At 40.0% G+C, this 18,163-nt stretch overlaps 2 protein-coding genes across 5 annotated transcripts in view; one reads left to right on the forward strand and one right to left on the reverse strand.

The window, feature by feature from the left end:
• Positions 1 to 4,598: 4,598 nt before the first annotated feature.
• On the reverse strand, positions 4,599 to 9,454 carry LOC109038022 (nuclear receptor 2C2-associated protein). Of its 2 annotated transcripts, none has more exons than XM_019052936.2 (3): positions 9,144 to 9,454; positions 6,027 to 6,117; positions 4,599 to 4,905 (listed from the first exon to the last, which is right to left on the reverse strand). In XM_019052936.2, the coding sequence occupies exons 1-3, from the start codon at positions 9,173 to 9,175 to the stop codon at positions 4,621 to 4,623; spliced, it is 408 nt and encodes a 135-aa protein (XP_018908481.1). In that variant the 5' UTR covers positions 9,176 to 9,454; the 3' UTR covers positions 4,599 to 4,620. The 2 variants fall into 2 exon arrangements, 1 of the variants encoding a protein (XP_018908481.1); XR_002009535.2 differs by having other exon boundaries at positions 4,871 to 4,905; positions 8,247 to 9,454.
• Positions 9,455 to 9,840: 386 nt separating this feature from the next.
• Atg13 (Autophagy-related 13) overlaps positions 9,841 to 18,163 on the forward strand; it is an 86,520-nt gene continuing 78,197 nt past the window's right edge. The window contains exons 1-2 of one of the 3 annotated variants that reach the window (XM_019052935.2): positions 9,841 to 10,129; positions 11,488 to 11,926. In XM_019052935.2, the coding sequence (XP_018908480.2) occupies positions 11,768 to 11,926 (159 nt within the window). In that variant the 5' untranslated portion in view covers positions 9,841 to 10,129; positions 11,488 to 11,767. Of the gene's footprint in view, positions 10,134 to 11,487; positions 11,927 to 18,163 lie in introns of all 3 variants that reach the window. The other 2 variants (XM_019052934.2, XM_019052933.2) reach the window with 2 other exon arrangements.

Below are 18,163 nucleotides of genomic sequence, written 5' to 3' on the forward strand. Positions count from 1 at the left end.
GAGAAGCCCTCGGCGCGGCGATCGGCATGTAACACATATTAGCGCCTACACGACTGCATGAATACTTCACGCATTACGTGGTCAGACACAGTACGGTCAGCAGCGGTCGGCGTGAAACGCATAGCGCCTACAAGACTGCATGAATACTTCACGCATTGCGCCAAATACATGCGGTCACAGCGGCGCGGCGGCGGAAGTTAAAATTATTAAACCACATTTATGTTTGTTCTTTCATAATTTTTTCGTTCAATACTTATAAATGGAAGGCCTTGTCCACACAGAGATAGGTTTACGGAACTTAACTTTCGCGTAAAGTTTCGTGAATTTTTGCTAGCAGTTTTGACAGGACTTTCCCAAAAAATGTGTCCAACACGAGTAAACGCGTCTTATGCACCCCTCCCCCTCCGGCACGTTCACTTGATGGTTTTACTGATGTTTCAGAACGAATGAGAAGAGGGCGGCAAGTAGGTAAATCCGGCCCTGGGAGGAGGAAGGATATCAATTAGGGCCGTTGTAGGGCCCACCCTGAAATTCCTCAACTTGACGATTTTTTGCTTATTGAAGGTCTGTATTTTACGGAATGCATCAAGATTTGGTCATTTTCGGTCTCTTTCTTTCTGAGTCAAATACTGACCTAAACATGGGTCTGAAGGCTGATTTTGGCGAACAATCCGATGATGCCAATTAAAATTGACCAAAGTGACTCTCGCACACCCCCAATGAACATACTTATAGGCTTTTTGCTCCTCTGATGGGATCGTTGTGAAACAGCGCGTCAAATGCCGAAAAACCCGAAGTTTTCGTCAAAATCAGCTTCAGACCCATGTTTAGGTCAGGATTAGACTTTTTGAGTATACTGGATGTAAAGTGCTGGATAATTCAAAGGAAAATATTCGCAAGTTTGCTAAAAAGTATTCTATTGAAACATATTGGCAACATTTGAAAGTCCATGCAATTTTCCTCAGCACGGCAGTTGGAATTTAGTTGTTTAGACGCCGCTGCATGGGACAAAATTTGAAATGAAAACCTTAATCTGGTTACTAAGATTTTCGTGGCTTAGTAAGTTGAAAATGAGCGTCTGAGCCTGAGGCAGTGACCGCGTATGACCGATAAAAAAAAATAAGAAGAATTCGTATTCATCTTTCCTCTCATGAATTTTTAGGTCGTGAAAATTTGATATTTTATTATTTCCCCCTATTTCTCGTGCGTAAAATGAGTCCCTTAAGTGATTTTTCTCGCGGCCAATTTTAAGAGTCTCCACGAGTACCTCTAACGCCTGGTTCTAAAAAAATTCGGATGAGGATGCATTTTATACTTTTGTGGTTAAAAATCACTGCGCGACAACTTTAAATGTTTGCAGTCCTGTTTTCTCTCTCTTTCTTTCAACCCTCTACTTGAGAAACTTCTCAAACCCAAGGTTGCCACATGCCAGGGAATACCGGGAAATGCCAGGGAACTTTAAAAAGTCCGGGAAAAATTGTCAAGTCACCTTATTAATTTCCTTTCTAGAATGGGTTTGACGTTTCGAACAACAAATTTTGCCTGAAAACAATTTCCAATTATTTATTTTTAAGTTTCTGGCATATCCTCAATAGTCGGGGAATTTTACCAAAATGTGACCGAGAAATCGGGGAAATGTCAGGGAATTTCAATTTTTAAATTCTGTAGCAACCCTGCAAACCTCGCTCGCTAGCCACAGCCACATCCCATAGAGTCGATAACGAAAGTCGGAAAAAGCGAAATTACGCTTCAGCCATTGCAGGTTCCTGCTCATGTTCACTGTTCATGCTTCAGGTGTTTTTAGAGAAATAACTCACAGTTGTCATTGTTTACTCTGAATTTTCCTCACAGTTTCAAAAATATTCACCGAAAATTTCAAGGAAATACTTCGGTTGGCTCTCTTTTTAAAAAATGAAACATAATCGAAGATTTTAAATGTTGCAATGAAGATACTCGTTTGTCGACGTTAACTATCGATGTAACTGATAAGAGCTTGTCGCGCCCGGACCCGAGCGGAGTCTTCTTCCAGTTCCCCTTCAAATTGGAGGAATACCTATTCAAATACGGCCGTGAATAAGTTGCATACCTAACGTTTCGCAGGCTATTCCTGCGACGTCCTGGACGGACGAGAAATAACCGTGTTGTGTTTGAGTTACAAGGCTGACAATAAGTTTGATGCTTTTGATGGGTGCATAGAGTAAGTAAGGTAACTAGTTAGTATGCGGATTTTCCTTTTTTCAAACGATGAACTCGATAAGAAACATTTATATGCTAGCATGAGAATCTAAATTAAACTACTTGGTGTTCTCTATCTGCCTCCCTTCATTTTGTGGTAAATTAGTTTTGATAATTTCATACTTTGTATCATCACAATTACAATATACAATTGCGTAAGCCCGAGCCCTCTGGTGAAAATTTAGGGGGAAGCGGCGGGCCGATCCGGGCACATGTCGTAGCGGCTGGACTGTTCCTGGGTCCCCCGATGGAAGGAGGGGGGGATAGAGGGATCCGGCGGCGGGCGGCGCGCCCCTTCCTTAATTTAAATGTGATCCACTTTACTTTTTAAACAAATAATTGAGAATGAATTATATATAATAATAGACTTGATTGGAAATCGCCGTGGGTCGAGGATTCACTGTGGAAGCGTGCATCGTCCTTATCCCGCAACTTTCGTCTTCTCAATCATGGAGATTCCGTGTGTAAAGCGTGGACGTCCGGCAATACGTGGGCGTCCGGGAAGGCGTGGGCATTTTTTCGCGAGCCCTCCGTGCGGCGCATCGAACGACGTCCCGTCGATGCCAGTGAAATGGAAATGCGACTCAAGCGTGAGTTGGGAAATAATCCGTAGGTGTAGCTGAGTTTCCCGCAAACCTAGGACTACGAATCATTCATTATTCTTGTCTCTTTGCCCGTTTTTCACGGTAATTCAAAGGAAAATATTACAACAATTCAGAAACTCGGACCATATGTTAACTTTCTCATGAATTAAAAAAAAAATGGATCAGAACAAACGAAAATATCGCGTCGAAATTTTCTTCGAAATCATTTAGGAAAATTCGCGGTATAACACCTGATCCAAATTGTGTGTCGTTGTGTAGTTTTTTTTTTCTTGAAAAAAAACTTTGATTACAAGAAAATATAGATTGAACAAAAATATCGCGTTGAGAAAACGCGAAAACGCGTGAAAAATTCCTGGAAACGCTTCAGAAAAACGGTGTGTATAGTTTCTTAGAAAACACTGATGTAAAATAAAACATGTGAGGTGGCGTGTAACGTTGGACTAAAAGACATTTACGCTTTTTTTCCGGCGTGCAGCCGCGTGGCGTCGATGTTTGAATTCATTCACAGCAGGCGTAACGAGATAACTATTCGACCACGGGTGAAGGCACATTGCCGCTAGCTGCATTGAAGGCGCGTCACACTGCCAAGATGACTCAACCGCGATCCCTTCCCTGGCTCGAGCGACGCGTTAAAGTCGCCGCAAAACTAGGACTAAGCGTCATTCTTTGCTCCGTTTTTACAATAATCAAAGGGGAAATGTCAAAACAATTCAGGAACTCAGATAATGTAAAATTTGATTAAAAAAAAAAAAAAAAAAAAAAAAAAGAAAGAAAGAAAGAATGAAAAAAAAAGGTCAGAACGAACGAAAAATCGCGTCGAAATCTTCTTCGAATTATTTGAGATCATTTTGGAAAATTCGAGGAAACTTCCAAAAAACTGTGTGTACCTTTTTAAAAGCGTCGATCGAAAATAAAAAAGTTTTTACAGTTCAGTTCAGGTTTATCAGTTTTCAGTTTCTCTGAGTGGTTGGCGGGCGCAAGACCCTGGTTACACGTATATTTCAGTTTCGACGAAGAGAATCCCTTCCCTTCATTTTTATAATTCTGTGTGAAAAAAACATATGCTGCTTCCTCTTTCTCTCACTGCTTACTAACCATTCATTCTAGTGATCTACGAGTGGAAACAAAATTTACGCAAGACGAGTGTTTGATTTCAAATTTTTTCTTTGAATTATTCAGACTTTTATGTTTACTTAATCAAATCATGAAAAAATCTTGGGTAAATTTTGAAGCAACTAAAAATTGTATTTAAGGCTCAAAATAATCATCAATGGCCTTATTTCAATCAGGCGACCTCAAAATGATGTAACTTGACTGGCAACGCTGCAAATTTCTGTCTGGTTTTTGATCTTCATGAGAAAAGAAATCTAATATGATCCATTGTTTTGTTCCATCAGTATTTCCTCGGAATAGTTAGGGCACATATTTCTTAAGGATTTTCTTTGGAAAAATGAAACATAGTTCAAGATGTTGAAAAGGCAACCTTAAGATACAAGTTGGTAGATTTTCCCACATGCTGTTGTCATGAGGGAGAATTTTTTTTTTTGTGTGCTTAAAACCCAGAAATGTGGGGGCAGGTGCAAGTCATCTCCTGACTAGCAAGGAAAGAACAGCTCTTGTCGGAAACCCATGTGGTGTTGCTACATATATCATCAATACTTAATATTAACGACTTTGAAATATGAAAAGTTATTTAATTTTATCATTGTGGATGCCATTCATGTAGATAAATCCCAAAATTTAAATAAAATAAATTCGTTATTGAAAACTTAAGAAAAAATTATTTATTAAAAACAACCAACTTATAAATTACTATCCTGCCAAAGAAATCAGTACTTTTATTAAAGACAATTTTAAGAGAATTGCAGCTGGTTGGTTTTGATAAATTGAATGTTTGAATGGTATTTACATCTTCAGGGTAAAACGGCTCTCTCAGTGACACAACTTGTCCTGAACTGAGCTCAAAATTGCATTCATTTCCAACAAATCCACCTTGAAATTGAATTTGAAGATGGGTAACTGTTTCTTCCTTTTCAAAGTCAAGCTGTATCCATTGTGGTAAACCCTGGGAACAAAAAAGGAGAGATAAATTATTCAATTTAACAAAAGATAGGGGAAGAAGTTCAAAGACAATTCTTCTAATTAATCCGGAGCTAAGAAAATGTAAAGGTGTGTAAATTTAAAGTTACAGCTGCCACGAATCATTTTTTCTTTTTTTTTTTCAACTGCCCCGTTAGGCTGTAAATTTATTCATTTACTTTTCTGCGACACAAAGCAAAAACCGAAATTTTGCATTTTACTTGTAAGTAAGCCTCCACTGAACAGTCCACTTGTTACTGAGCAGCTAATAGCAACTTGGGAGCTGATAGGTCTGTTTTGGGGAATTGCACAATGTGCAAACATCCTAGCACCATGAAATTCTCACACCTAGATCCAATGGGCAGATGGTCCAGACTTTAAATGACATGAGGCTAAGCTGTCTAACAGAAATTTGGGACTCTGACATTCATCTCCTTTTGCCGGTTTTGACAATATTAATGCTGGATTAATCAAGGAATGATGAGGCTGCGATTTCACAGGCAGAAAAAGAAAGCAATTTAACTAAGTATTCGAAAATCGATCAAATGTAGGTGATCCTTGAAACTTTACTGCAATGAAGTGGCAATACTATTGGTACTTTTTTATGAAAGATTGAAACCTTTCCATTGAAAAATATGTCAGAAGTAGATTTTTAATAGATTTGCCTCCAAAAATAATCAAATGTGTGTTTTTAGGGGCTTTTACTGTGTTAGAGAAAACTGTGGCTAAATGTAAAATCTCCTGCAGTGATGTTAGAGGACAAGGGCAATGATACATTTTGTTATTTAACCCTCTATGGCATTGCGTTGCGAATTCATAACAACATAGTTTATTGGGTTTTTAAAAATTCAATCTTTCCTCTGTGGCATGATTTGGCAAATTTTTATTAGTTTTTTCCTTTTTGGAATAACAGATTCCCAACAATTTAAAATTTTGAAAAAGCATTCGGTACCCAATGTTTTTTATGCATGCTACATAATGGATTAGTGTCCTCCAGGATATGAGATCCAAAATTAATTCATGCCATAGAGGGTTAAATGGTACAGTATTAGATTTTGATCCAGGTTTTCTTGGGTAGGTGCGTACATAAGAATATTCAAATGTTACCTGATCGGAGTTCCAGCAGGTTTCTTCATTATTATCAAACATGAATTGTTTTCCGAATTGTTTAACATCCTTATTCAAAACTGAGCTAACTCTGTAACAAAAAGAAAAGTTTGATGAGTTACAGAGGAATATGAGACTAATAATAATCAGGTAAATAAGTAATAAATTAAAAATCATGAAACTTTCAGGTGAACTTCATCTTTCTTCTTCTGCTTTCTTCCAAAACGCATAAACTTTTTTTCAATAGTTACAAAGTTTATTAGATGTAGACCGAAAGGAGGGAACTTGCAATAATACTTCAAAAAATTAAACAACTCCACCACAATGAGGGGCTAGAGCTGCATCAATTGCCACAGAGAGCTTCATGAAAAAATTCTGAAGATTTACTCTTTGAAAGCATTTCAAAGTTTAAGAACCAGAAATCACAAAATTGTGATAAATGCATTTACAGCTTCAAGACATATTAAAAAAGTTTTGTCTGCATCAAAAGTGCACTTAAAAATATATATTATCAGAACATTTATTAAAAATAAAAATATTCATGATTTTTCAAAGATTTGCCTCAATGTAATGGCAATCAGCAAAAACGCTAAGTTTTCCCACAACAGGATCAGCATTACACAGGTTAAGACGCAACCTATTTCAAACACTTACTCGATTCTTAAAGTTGCAACTTATGACTCGAAATTCCACCCTTACTTCTTAATAGTATCAGAATGCAATGCTCTTACTATGTGATTCTGCCAAATTCTTATTTTAATCTCAGACCCATAAAAAAAAAATCGAATGGAATTTAATATAAGACCCATTTGAAAACCTACAGTTAAAGGGGTTGTTGTTGGAGTGAACTTATATGATACCATATGGTTCTTCTGTTTACTAAAGGCAACTCCACAGTCCCATCAACCTCCCGAGATCATTTAGTGTTTGACTGAAACGATCGGCATTCTTATGAAAACAAACAAGTCATGGGGTAACTCAGGCAGAGTTTTACAACATGGACCGTTGGGCATTGGATGATTCAATTTCCAAGCAGTCCAAAACAGTTCACTTGAAGGGGACAGCAACCTTAAAAACAAGTTTGGCTACATCGACGAAGAAAAGTGTGCAATGAACGATGCCAAATCCATTTGCGAATATCTGCATACATTGAGCCCCTATAACAAAAAACAGCTGAGCGCCTGCCATCAAGAGCTTCGTCTTGCATTCTGCAATCTGCACTCGGCATTCTGTCTCCGGTGTCAAGTGGCAGAGCGTGTTCGCCCCAATCTCGTTTATTCCTAGCCGACTCTCTTTTCTTTGCTTAGGTGTGACTATTACCGCTTGTAATTTTTTTTTTTTTTTTTTCACTTAATGAATGATTTACTGTCTCAGCGTGAACCGCAGTCTCACTGGGAGCGCATAACGTCACCAGTCAGACTTTCAATCTTTCATATCTCTGCCGATTTTGCAAATTTTTCCTTCGGGAAAGAGCCATTTGATTCTTATACCTTGCCGCTTCAATTTTTAATGCTATCTCATTTCTGATTTTAAGATTGCCGTCCTCGTTCATAACACCTGACAGGACATAGCTATAGGATAGGTCATACACTTCACTTTCAACAGAGAGTCGGACAGCAAAAGCTAGAAGGTGCTAGAGTTCGCGCATCAAATGTTGAGACATACATTCAAGTTTTGTTTTAGAAACCACCCATCAGTGGTACCATTTGACTGTATGTATTAACCTGTTGAGTGGTGCTAATTCAGAGCTAATCAGAGATTGACGTTTGTCTCAACATTCAATGCGGGAGCTCTAATTTCGACTGAAATCAAATCAAACCTTTGAGGTATGGCTTAAATGGAAGTTAAATATCGACGGTGAAACTACCAAACCACGTATCTCGGTTTGCGACGTCGCAGACTTCCTGTCATGAATCATTTTTTAAATGAAAAACTACTTAACGTCCAGTCTTGAAAATTTCTGCGATTTTTCCTCTTCGTGCGGAGAAAATTCTGTGAAAATTTCAAGGAATGATAATGATGTGGTCTACTTCAAAAAAATAAAATGCGAGCGTAGATTTTTAAACACCGCAAACGAGATACGTGGTTTGGTAGTTTCACCGTCGATATGCATGTTCTACATTAGAATACATTTAACTGAGCTTTTTAAGCAACGGTACATTGAAATGCTAAAATCCGAGAAGTAAGAGTAGGAAACAAGGTTATGATTGCTCAACATACATGTTTCTTTAGATGCAAATGGATTGAGCTTCTTGATCCATGTTGAAGGAGTTCCTGTTTCGGAAACTGCATCTTCTGAAGGTGGATTTTTCAGCTCCTCTAACAATTCTTGGCGATATAAAAGCTTCAGTGGTTTTGGTGCATTGGCCACTCTCTGCAGTTCATCATATTTTCTTAATGCTTCAAATGGACTTAGCCCATACCACTCAATCTCCTCATGTGTGTATGCATCAAGATAATGTTTATACTTGTTGTATACTTCAGCTTGCTTTTCTGGGTCGTCGGGGTACAATGTTTTGTCTCGTAAGGCGATTAACATTTTCCTCTTCAGGAGCACAGCCAGTTTGGAACGTAGGTCATTAGCAGGCGTCTTCAGCAAATAATGATCAAGGCCAAAGTTTTCGATAACTAAAACCCTGGCCCTTTTGGTTGCAATTGTTGACATGTGTTTGTTCAGAATTTCACTGTAAAAAATGGTCTCCACCAAGGTAGGAACCCAAAAATGCGGCACTCGTTTCCTTAATTCTTGCCTTTTCTGGAATCCTTTAACGATTGTTTCATTACCCCAGAGACCTTGATCTGCTTCACGAGGTCTCAGTCCGAAAATGGGCCAGTTGCTGAATCTTTTCACCTGCCCAGTTTCTTCGTCACGGTACCATGTTCGGTCATCTTTCACAAAGTGTACAGGGCTTGGTTCACTGTTCCATTCGAACCAAAACTTTCTGTAGGCCTCAGGTAAATTTTTGGCTTGATCTTTATCAATCCATTTTGGTTTATCGATCTTGTATTGTCTTAAAGCTCTAGCAAGCTTCTGAGCGTTGTGCTGGTAATAATATTGCATGATGCTAGTTCAGTAAGTGATCATTAAGGTAGCGGTCAAAGTAAGGGAGCACTTACTTGCACTTAAAGTCACCGATTACTTGGCACATATTAAACAGTAAAAGATTAAAATATAGATTTGACAAAAGATCTATAAGGAGTGCACAACACACGGAGAGGATAAGTTCTCAGCAAATTCTTGAGACAGAGAACTGAGAGAACTCTCGAAACGGAAATAAAAATGTGAAAGACTGAAACTATACACCATGTAGGTGCTTAATTGGAGAAAAGTCCAGGGCTAAAACCAACTTTTCGGCATAAGATAAGAAATCACGCACGCCAGACACGCTTCAGAAAAATGGACAATGGCGATGGCGAAACACCGAAAAGACCGAGACATCATTGGGACATCATGACGAGTTTCCTAACCTCTCAAAAGTTCAAAGCTTGGCTCTCGCTCCAGAGTTGCAAAATTTCATGAAAGATTCTAATATGAAATTTGATTCAGAATAGCTCTGACAGTGATTCCAAAAGTTTAAAAAAATTTTCATAGGAAAATTTCACTTCACTAATTGTGAAACTTTCTGGCCAAAATGAAATTTCCATGTGAAACTTCGCAACTCTGTTTGGCTCTGCGAAAGTTCTACTCTTTCTGGCCAATCAGAGAAGGCCATTGGTTGCCTTAGTTCTCTTTCTCAGCACCAGGGACCGCTCACATTACCATTACAGACGCCTCTAGTGCTACGTCATGTCTTTCTGTAGAAGTTGCTTTAGTTTTAGTTTAGTTCCCTCGCATTCTTCTCCCGCGCGAGTGTCTAGAGCTTTTGTGCTTTCCGTCTGGAATCCGTTTTTGCTGTCACTTTTGTGACCGTTTCGTCCTCCTTCAATTTCCAGTTTTGCCATTAAATTTTATCGCGTTACCATCAGTTTTTCGTGCATTGAATCTACGGATCTCCTCAGTTCTGCTTAGTCGGTGTGATTACATTCGTAAGAGTTAATCTCAGCTTTAGGTGTAATCATCGTGGGAGTGGTTGTCAATTGTTATGTCATTTGTTCACTCTAATGTAAGTAAGTTAATGGTGAATTCTCATGCATTTTACTCTATTTGAGTTTATTTACTCAGCTCTATCGAATAACTCTCCTGCAAAGGGCGTTCCTCCCTCCAAGGGGAAGTGAATGAAGCAGTGGAGCATGGAGCTCAGAATGTCCCGTATGCGTTTTGAAGGTGTGACTTTGATGGTTTCGACCGTGTTACAAGGATGTCATGTTTGACTTTTTCATTTCAGTTGCTCACTGTAATACCTTACGTGCACGTAAATACCTTTAGCCTTGTATTCGATGGAGCTGTTTTTACCAATCAATATGTCTTGTAACTGTCATAAGTTAGGTTAGGGTTCCCTTATATTGGCAGATGTAATTGGCAAATCTGATTCTTTTAGGATGGGAGTGGCAACTAGTTATCATGCAAAGATGAATGAATGGAATCATGGTGCTAGTACGTAAATCTTACAATTGGACGTACTGTAGCTGCAACAACCCTTGTCACTAGTAGCAATTATTCTGTATATGATCATGCGCATCTTACGCATGTTGCTGCTCTTTCCTCCTCTGCATATCCATCCTAGCTAAGATCCAGAGCTCCGGGGCCTGTTTTCGTCTTCAGAAAGGAGCAGTACCCTCCTTAAGATTGAATTCAAATTCCATTGGAATTAATTATTTAAGTGTTAACTACACCTGATGCCTTACTTACATTGTCTTTATGGTGGAAGATCCGAATCACCATTATCAAGCATTGTCATTATGACATGTTTAAGACCGATACTTAGAATCCACGTATGCTTTGTATTTGGTAATTTTGGTAGAACTTGTGTTACATAGGTTGGTAGTTGTCTCCCTCTGTTCATAAGTGTTTGTTCTGTTGTCACCTATCAGTAATCAAGAATTTATAGTGAATATCTACATTGCCATGCACAGGTATGTCCAACAGTCTGTAGGTGACAGCTTAACAGACCATGTGAATGACTGTGAACTATTTGGTGCAAGTTCTGAAACTGATAATCTGTTATCTGTCAGATACATGCTAACAACCGGGGAGGTATTTTTTACAACAGGAGTCATTTAATTGGTTAAAAGTAATCACCCCTGTTTGTTAATTTTTCAAATCTATGGTTTCAATTACTATGATAGAACCATAAACTCTGAAACTTAATTCATTAAATGTTTTATTGGTAAGTTATTTGTCATTCATCATTACTTACCGTTTTCCAACCTGTAATTCATATACTTTTTCAATTTAATCCTCTGACATTTTCACTTTCTGCTCATTTAAGCCTCCATTTATGAGCCATTTAGTAAATTTTTCGACCACTCCATTCATGATTCTCATAAAACTAATCCTCTCATTTTTTCCATGTTTCCCCAGAACTGTTCGAGATCAAATTCCATGGCTAATAAAATGGGACATGAACTGATGCAGGACTGTTTGATGATGAAAGACTTTCAGTTGGAAGCCAAGTGTTTGCAGCGTGCATCGTTGTCATGGATTTTTAAGTGGTTTTAATGTGTAAGCTTCTCCTGAGCCAAGTGTCAAACAGGTGCTTTAAAATTTCCAGTTATTTGTACTCAAGTCGGTTAAATTGCCAGTGTGCCAAGTTCTTTTGGTAATTTCCTTATCGATCGTGATTGGTCTTCAAGTCGTCATCATGAAAGTTGCCGCGGGTGAATTAAGCACGGAGGAAAGACAAAATTTAGATAAATTCACTAAAAGCTTATTTTTAAAGTCGGCGCAAATCATCGTGCAATCTCGGTTGGGTGAGAAAATACATACCAAGTGTAATCCGCAGCATGCAAGCACAGATTTGGTAAGTCAAATTTAAATTTGTTTTAGTAGCCGTAAGTTTTGAATGCATGTCTACTTGATTTGTAGTTAACTTTATGGTTGTCTATTATCCTTCATTTCCTGAAAAATTCTGATTACAGTAAGGAATTTTTTAACTGCCCCAGCCTTTAAAACTCAGAAATTGAAAGTAGTGTTGAGGTCTGTAATGCAAAATGGACTGGAAAGTGAGTTATTTCCATGTCATACGCTCATTCAAATACCTAGAATGATATAAGAAACTCTTTCCTGAACAGTGCAGTAAACACCATTTCGTGATAAACTCGACTCAACGGGTTTGACCAGCTGTATTTTAAGTACAATTTATAATGAAAATGTTGAATGAAATGTGGTATTTGGGGGGGGGGGGGGAGCATGCTACAGATAATGCGCTAAGATGGACTGAAAAAAAGAATTTTAAGCTCAAGTCCCCTGTTCCCTTAAGGAACCCCCTAACACCCCCCCCCCCAAAAAAAAAATCAAGTCCCCTTATTCTTGCCTTACCATCTTTCAACCAAATATTGTAATACAGGGTTGCTAGTGGTCTGGAAAATAAGGGAAACCCAAGGAATTTGGGCAACTAGGTAAAGTTAGGAGAAGTCAGGAAACTTGTGGGAAAATTCAGGGAACTTTTGTTACATCTACTAATCACCAGAACATCTCACTGATCTTCCAACTGTGCTCCTTCTCTGATCCTTTTAAGGCTTGTCATCTTCTATCTAGCTACTGAATGCTTTTAACCAGGAAATTTTGTTGAAATTTAGCAAAAGTCAGCATAGTTTAAAAAAATCGGTAGAAATTTTGTTCCGAGATCAGGTAAAGTCAGGGGATTAAAAAATTTTGAAGTCAGGGGAATGCAAAAGTAGTCTGGTAAAAGTCAAGGAATTTGGAGATGAAGAAATTATATCATTAAAGTGTTTTTAATCCTCTGGCAGCCACCAAGAAATTGGGGCGGGGGGGGGGGGGGTGTCAACAACTTCATTATCCATGAACTGAACGGAAATGCCCCATGTCAACTGTTTGAAAATATGTCCCTTTTTTTAGTGTATTTTCCGAAGAAAGTACACTATTTTTTTCCTTTTGCTACTAGGACTCCAGAAAATTTTCAGCCATCTGTTCATCGCATGGTTACATCTTCCCATAGTAGTTGTCGAAATCAAAGGTACAAAGATATAAACGTATTTTTTGTAGGCATTGTCCACTTAGTACATTTTTAGGAGTACACAAAAATATTTTCATTGGTTCACTTTGTACACTTTTAGAGGTACCCACTCGAAAATATTTTCAAATTTTCTTCATTTTACTGAATCGAAATCTTTGAAAGTCGTTGGTATGAAAAAAGCCGTCATGGCCCATGAACCCTGTTGAGGAGTACCTAATTCCATGGTCTCCTAAAATCGATGCCAAGTTTTCGTCACGGAGAAAGTACTTTTCTTCACCCTTGAAGTCAAGCTATTTTGGCAGAGATTATGTGACAGCATTCGGTACCGATATCTCATAGTCGTAAGTGTCTAGACACATCTCCACGTGCGCGCAAGTTTTATTCTTGGCTGACGATAATGAGAATTCCTTGAATTCGGGCGGCGCCGCTTTAAGCACTGTCGGTATTCAGGTTCCCTGGTTGCCAGGCTATGTGTTTACTTTCTGAGCTCCTGCTTTTTTCAAGTTAAATACTTTCCGATTTCCCCATATGAAGCTGTGGTAAATAATCGATTATTGAGTGTTCGCTGCGAACCCCCTGTTTATCGATCCTTTCCCATAGGATTAAATGGCAGATCAGTTGATATATATCGCAAAACACGCCACGCCTCTGAATTCTATCCTACCGTGATAAGAAGAAGCGTTCAAGCATTCATATTATTTCAAAGCTAATCTCCTTTATAGTAGATCATCTTTGGATCATTCCATCGAGTTTTTCATGCAAGTTCGGCCGTAAATACTTAAATCAATATAGTCTTGCTGATTGTTTAAAAGGAAGATGCCCTTTTTTTCATGAATAAATATTTTATTGGGGGGAATCTGACAACATTAGAACCCTCACAAGTCGTTCTTTTTAAAAGGCATCGTTGCTCGTTCTTTTAAGTTGACAAACGTGCCCTCTGCTCCATGGATGTCAAGAATGTAATCGTTTTTCCGCTGATACCGAAAGTGTCAACCTGAGTGTAGTTTAGTTCCTAGAAAATTCGTAGTTTACGACAATCGTTTATCACCCGGGAAACCCTGTAGCTAATTACGGTTTGCTTGAAGTTACTGAGTATTTGGTCGACATGTCCATCAACCGAGAGGAAGCTCTTAATGAACGGGGAAATCGAAGAACACCCGGAGTTCGGGAGAAAATACTTGTCAAAAATTGTAACTTCTTCCAAGCTGAAAGCTGTTTATGTCGAAGGCAAATACTTAGTCGAATCAGGCATTTCATCAAATGCAAAATATAAACTTTATCGGAGGAAATTTGGCAACACTCGATTGTTGATACGGCCTTTTTCCGGCCGCACGGAAAAATTCGGTTCAGATCCCGCATCCTCAGGGACTTGATTATCGTGCATTAGGAGCCTTCATTGGAGGAGCTAGCGTAGCGCAAGGCTGGACGTCCCAGATGAGTCACTATTGCGCGACACACGAGGGTGGCCACCAATAAATGTGTCACAGAATAAGGGCCCGGCTCCTTACTCACTGGGACGCAGCGTTATCAGGGCTTATAACGCCGAGCAGGCCCGTTTCGTCAGCGAGCTTAGCCGCATTTGCTGGAGGCTGGAGGCATCCTCGCCGCGCTGCCCCCCGCTGGGGCTGGGGGGTTCACTCAACTCGGATGTTCCGACCTGGATTCAACTGGTGCCGAGCCGCCCAGCGCTGGATCCATCGGTGACGTCGACGCCCTGCAGACCGGAAACGGTGACGCACTCGTGCATTGACAACACCCGTTTAAACGCATGTGAAACAATTGATTAATATCGAAGCACCCGACTCGGATTCGACTGGCGCCCAAATCGCCATCCGTCGATGACGTCATTGACGTTCGCGGACCGGAAACGATGACGCAATGGAGAATTTGCATGCAAATTTTTTATTTCTCAAGTAAGTATCTGAAAGAGCTTAAAGAGTTGATCTTGCAGTATTTTTTAGAATTTCTTTCTGATTTGGGAAATCGGATAAAAATAGATTTAAAAGGGTGAAAATGCACCGCCTAGTGACGTCATCTGGCGGCATTTCCCATTTAAACATACGTATTTTAGCAGAGTGGATCATTGTGTTATATCTTCTCCAATAACTGTTCAACTCGTGAATCAAGGGCATCCTCGCGTTCAGTTCATTCAGTAGTTTCCACTTGAACAAGAAGTTCATCAAATTTCAGACACCTGCAAATTCTCTGTATTGTGAGTGGACAACACCGGTTACGAAGCGGGCTTGACGTTTACTCAGCTCGGAAGTTTCAACCTGGATCCAACTGGTTGCGCCCAGATCGGTACCCATTGGTTGCGCACTCCGCTTCGCCCATTTAAACGCGTGTGAAACAGTCGATCTCTAAGAGAAGACGAGCTTACATCACATAGATTTTTTTAATGGATTTTCATTGATCCTCAAGTAATCAGTGATGTAAGACATCTTCTCTACAAGCTGTGGACCCTGCCGCACCGTAGCTTGATTTATATTATTCACTGGACTTTCTTCTAACACTTGAGCGAAAAAAGAATACAAGCAAGTCGAGGTGCGCCTTCTATTTCGTCTCTGGAGTGACCATGTACCTTTGACTTTGCCGTGGCATTCGTCGCTCTTAGATCCTAGAAAGTAGGGGCTCCAGCCCACATTTTAGGACGGCAAAGTTGTAATGTATTTAAACACCTATAGACTTTTCCGGAGACATTGTTGCGATCGAAATCAGTAATGTATCGCTTATTCGGCACAATAAGCAACGCTGGAATTATGTCACAGTGTAAGAAAAATAAGAAAACCACCATTACTTAGGGTTGTCTGCGACCAACATTCATTTTAACTCCTAAATGCAACTATTCGGGCCCCGTGGATTTCCATATTGCATACACACAAAAGTGAAGGGGTTTTGACTGTCCTGGCACTCCCCACTTCACCCGCGACGCGACGTCAACGGCTAGCCCTGCAATGATCCGAAAGGGCGAGGCGTTTTCAATTCTTCGTTCATACTACAAAGATATCTCATAGGCACGAATAGTTGCGTCCAGGCGTAGGATATGAGAATCTTTTAAGCTTTAGTCTTAATATCACAATGCGCTGAGCATGATTTGTAGAGCGACTATCCATGTCTAAGAGATGTCCTCGAGGTACAAATGTAGATTTGAAGACTCTCGGTTGTGTTAGGTCTTCGCAGTAAAGCCCGCCCCACTGCAAAACGAGTCTTTCCGAGATGTTGAACATGGAATTTTCGACTAAAACTGCAAATTTTGATGTTTAATTCTTCTGATTATAAATTGTCTGGGGCCCTACTTGACGGAAAGTTTACGAGATAATCAATGAAAACGACTCTGAGCTTTAAAGTTTCCTCCACTGAGCGCCGCTGGTGAGGCGGTCAGTGTCTGAAGTCAAAACGCCTTCATTTCTATGCTTATGCAACACGGACATCCATGGAGCCCGAATAGTTGCACGTTCGGTATCGCATACGACACTCGCCGAAGTTTGGATTGTTTGATTGTTACCGGAACAGTTGAATCACTAAAACTAAAGGTTTAAACTGAAGATTAATAAATTAATGCCCTCCCTCCATTTAGCTAAGCCGATTGATTCAACGTTAAGTCGGTTGCGCAGAATTTGAGATATTTTGGACCGGAAATGCGAGTGAAAGTGGAAGATTTTTTCTCCGTGTGAAATCTGTACGACACTCTGTGGATGCACAATTTAAATTCTGTCATAGACCGGTTTGTTTACGTGGCGGAGAGGCAGAGCAGATGCCGCGCGTGTTTTTTTTTTTCGCCCGTCGAACAAACACGACCTAGGCAACCTGTCCCGCCAACCGCGACGCCGCTCATTTATTTGCCGATGAAACCTGGCGCCCGCCATTGTGTTTACGAGTCCCATTTTATCCAGAACTTAAAAATTGTATCCTAAATCTATTTTTAGAGCGCGCGACTCGCACGCCTACTTTGTAACGGGCGCCACTTGTTTGTTCATCGCGGAGCCGGTATTTTTTCCCTCCGACTCGCGGCGTCTGCACTCGCTCGATTATTTTTGGTGAGGCACGAGCGTCGACGCGCGAGGTTTGCGTGATTTTAATCACGGACTCGAAACATCCTGGACAAAAAAATGTCCTCTCGGTGGTAGTGCAAGGTGAGATTTCCGAGTTGAACGGTGAATTTGCGTTGCGAGTTGGTTCACAATGTTTTCCCTCGCGTTTAACAAGGTTGCCACAGTCCGGGAAAATCGGGAAATGCCAGGGAATTTTATAAAGTCAGGGAAAAATGGATAAGCGCCTTTATTTGCTTTCTAGAATGAGTTTGACGTTTCGAACAACAAATTTTGCCCAAAAACTATTTCTGTTTATGCCTTTCATTATGGAATTGGAGAAGCATTTGAAACCGCGGTTGTCTCCCATATCATAATGTAGCATCCCCGAAAGTAAAATCGCCCACCACCTTCTAACCGGGAGATGCGCTTACGCTTTCACTCCTCAGGGAGGAGGCGGTAGGCATGAAGAATCAACATTCACTGGGGAGTTTTCTCCCGATGGCCATTCAAGCCGGGCGTGTTGAATTTTCATTAGGTAACTCTGATTTCTCACGTTTTGACGGAGTAAGTGGATAATGAGAATGGAGTTGAATAGAAGCAGAAGCCCAAGACGGATCATCGGATTTAGTAGTTTGCCCCCTCGGCCGCGGCCCGCGGAATGGATAATCTCGGTGCTTTGTCGTGTTTTCCTCTCTCGTTGGTCGTAACTCGATACAAGCCTTATGACGCACACCGGCTCCTTCAGCAAGCGCATCAAGAGTGCCATCGTGCCAGCTGTACCGAAATTCCCGCCCATTCCACACAGCGGATAACACCCTAGTAGCAGTGGCTGTCGAGAAAAGTTGTAAAAAACTCGTAAATTTTAAGCCAACTTCAAATTTACTTGAAAATTGCATAAAAAAACTCTTGAAATATTCGTATCAGGAAACCCTTTTCGGAGCTTTTTTTTATATAAAATTGAAGACAAATTTTCCAATTTTGTGCGTTTAGTTGCGCTTATACGACGCTGCAGCACAGTAAAAGCCTAAAA

Source organism: Bemisia tabaci, chromosome 3 (assembly GCF_918797505.1).
Source record: "Bemisia tabaci chromosome 3, PGI_BMITA_v3".
Taxonomy (NCBI): Eukaryota; Metazoa; Arthropoda; class Insecta; order Hemiptera; family Aleyrodidae; genus Bemisia; species Bemisia tabaci.

Bases quoted from the DNA above. Each gene is read 5' to 3' on its own strand.
- LOC109038022 (XM_019052936.2), bottom strand. From the start codon at position 9,175: ATGTGCCAAGTAATCGGTGACTTTAAGTGCAA. The intron at 6,118-9,143 runs GTAAGTGCTCCC...TTTTTGTTACAG, and splicing joins ATCGGTGACTTTAAGTGCAA to AGTTAGCTCAGTTTTGAATA. The intron at 4,906-6,026 runs GTAACATTTGAA...TTTTGTTCCCAG, and splicing joins CCTGCTGGAACTCCGATCAG to GGTTTACCACAATGGATACA.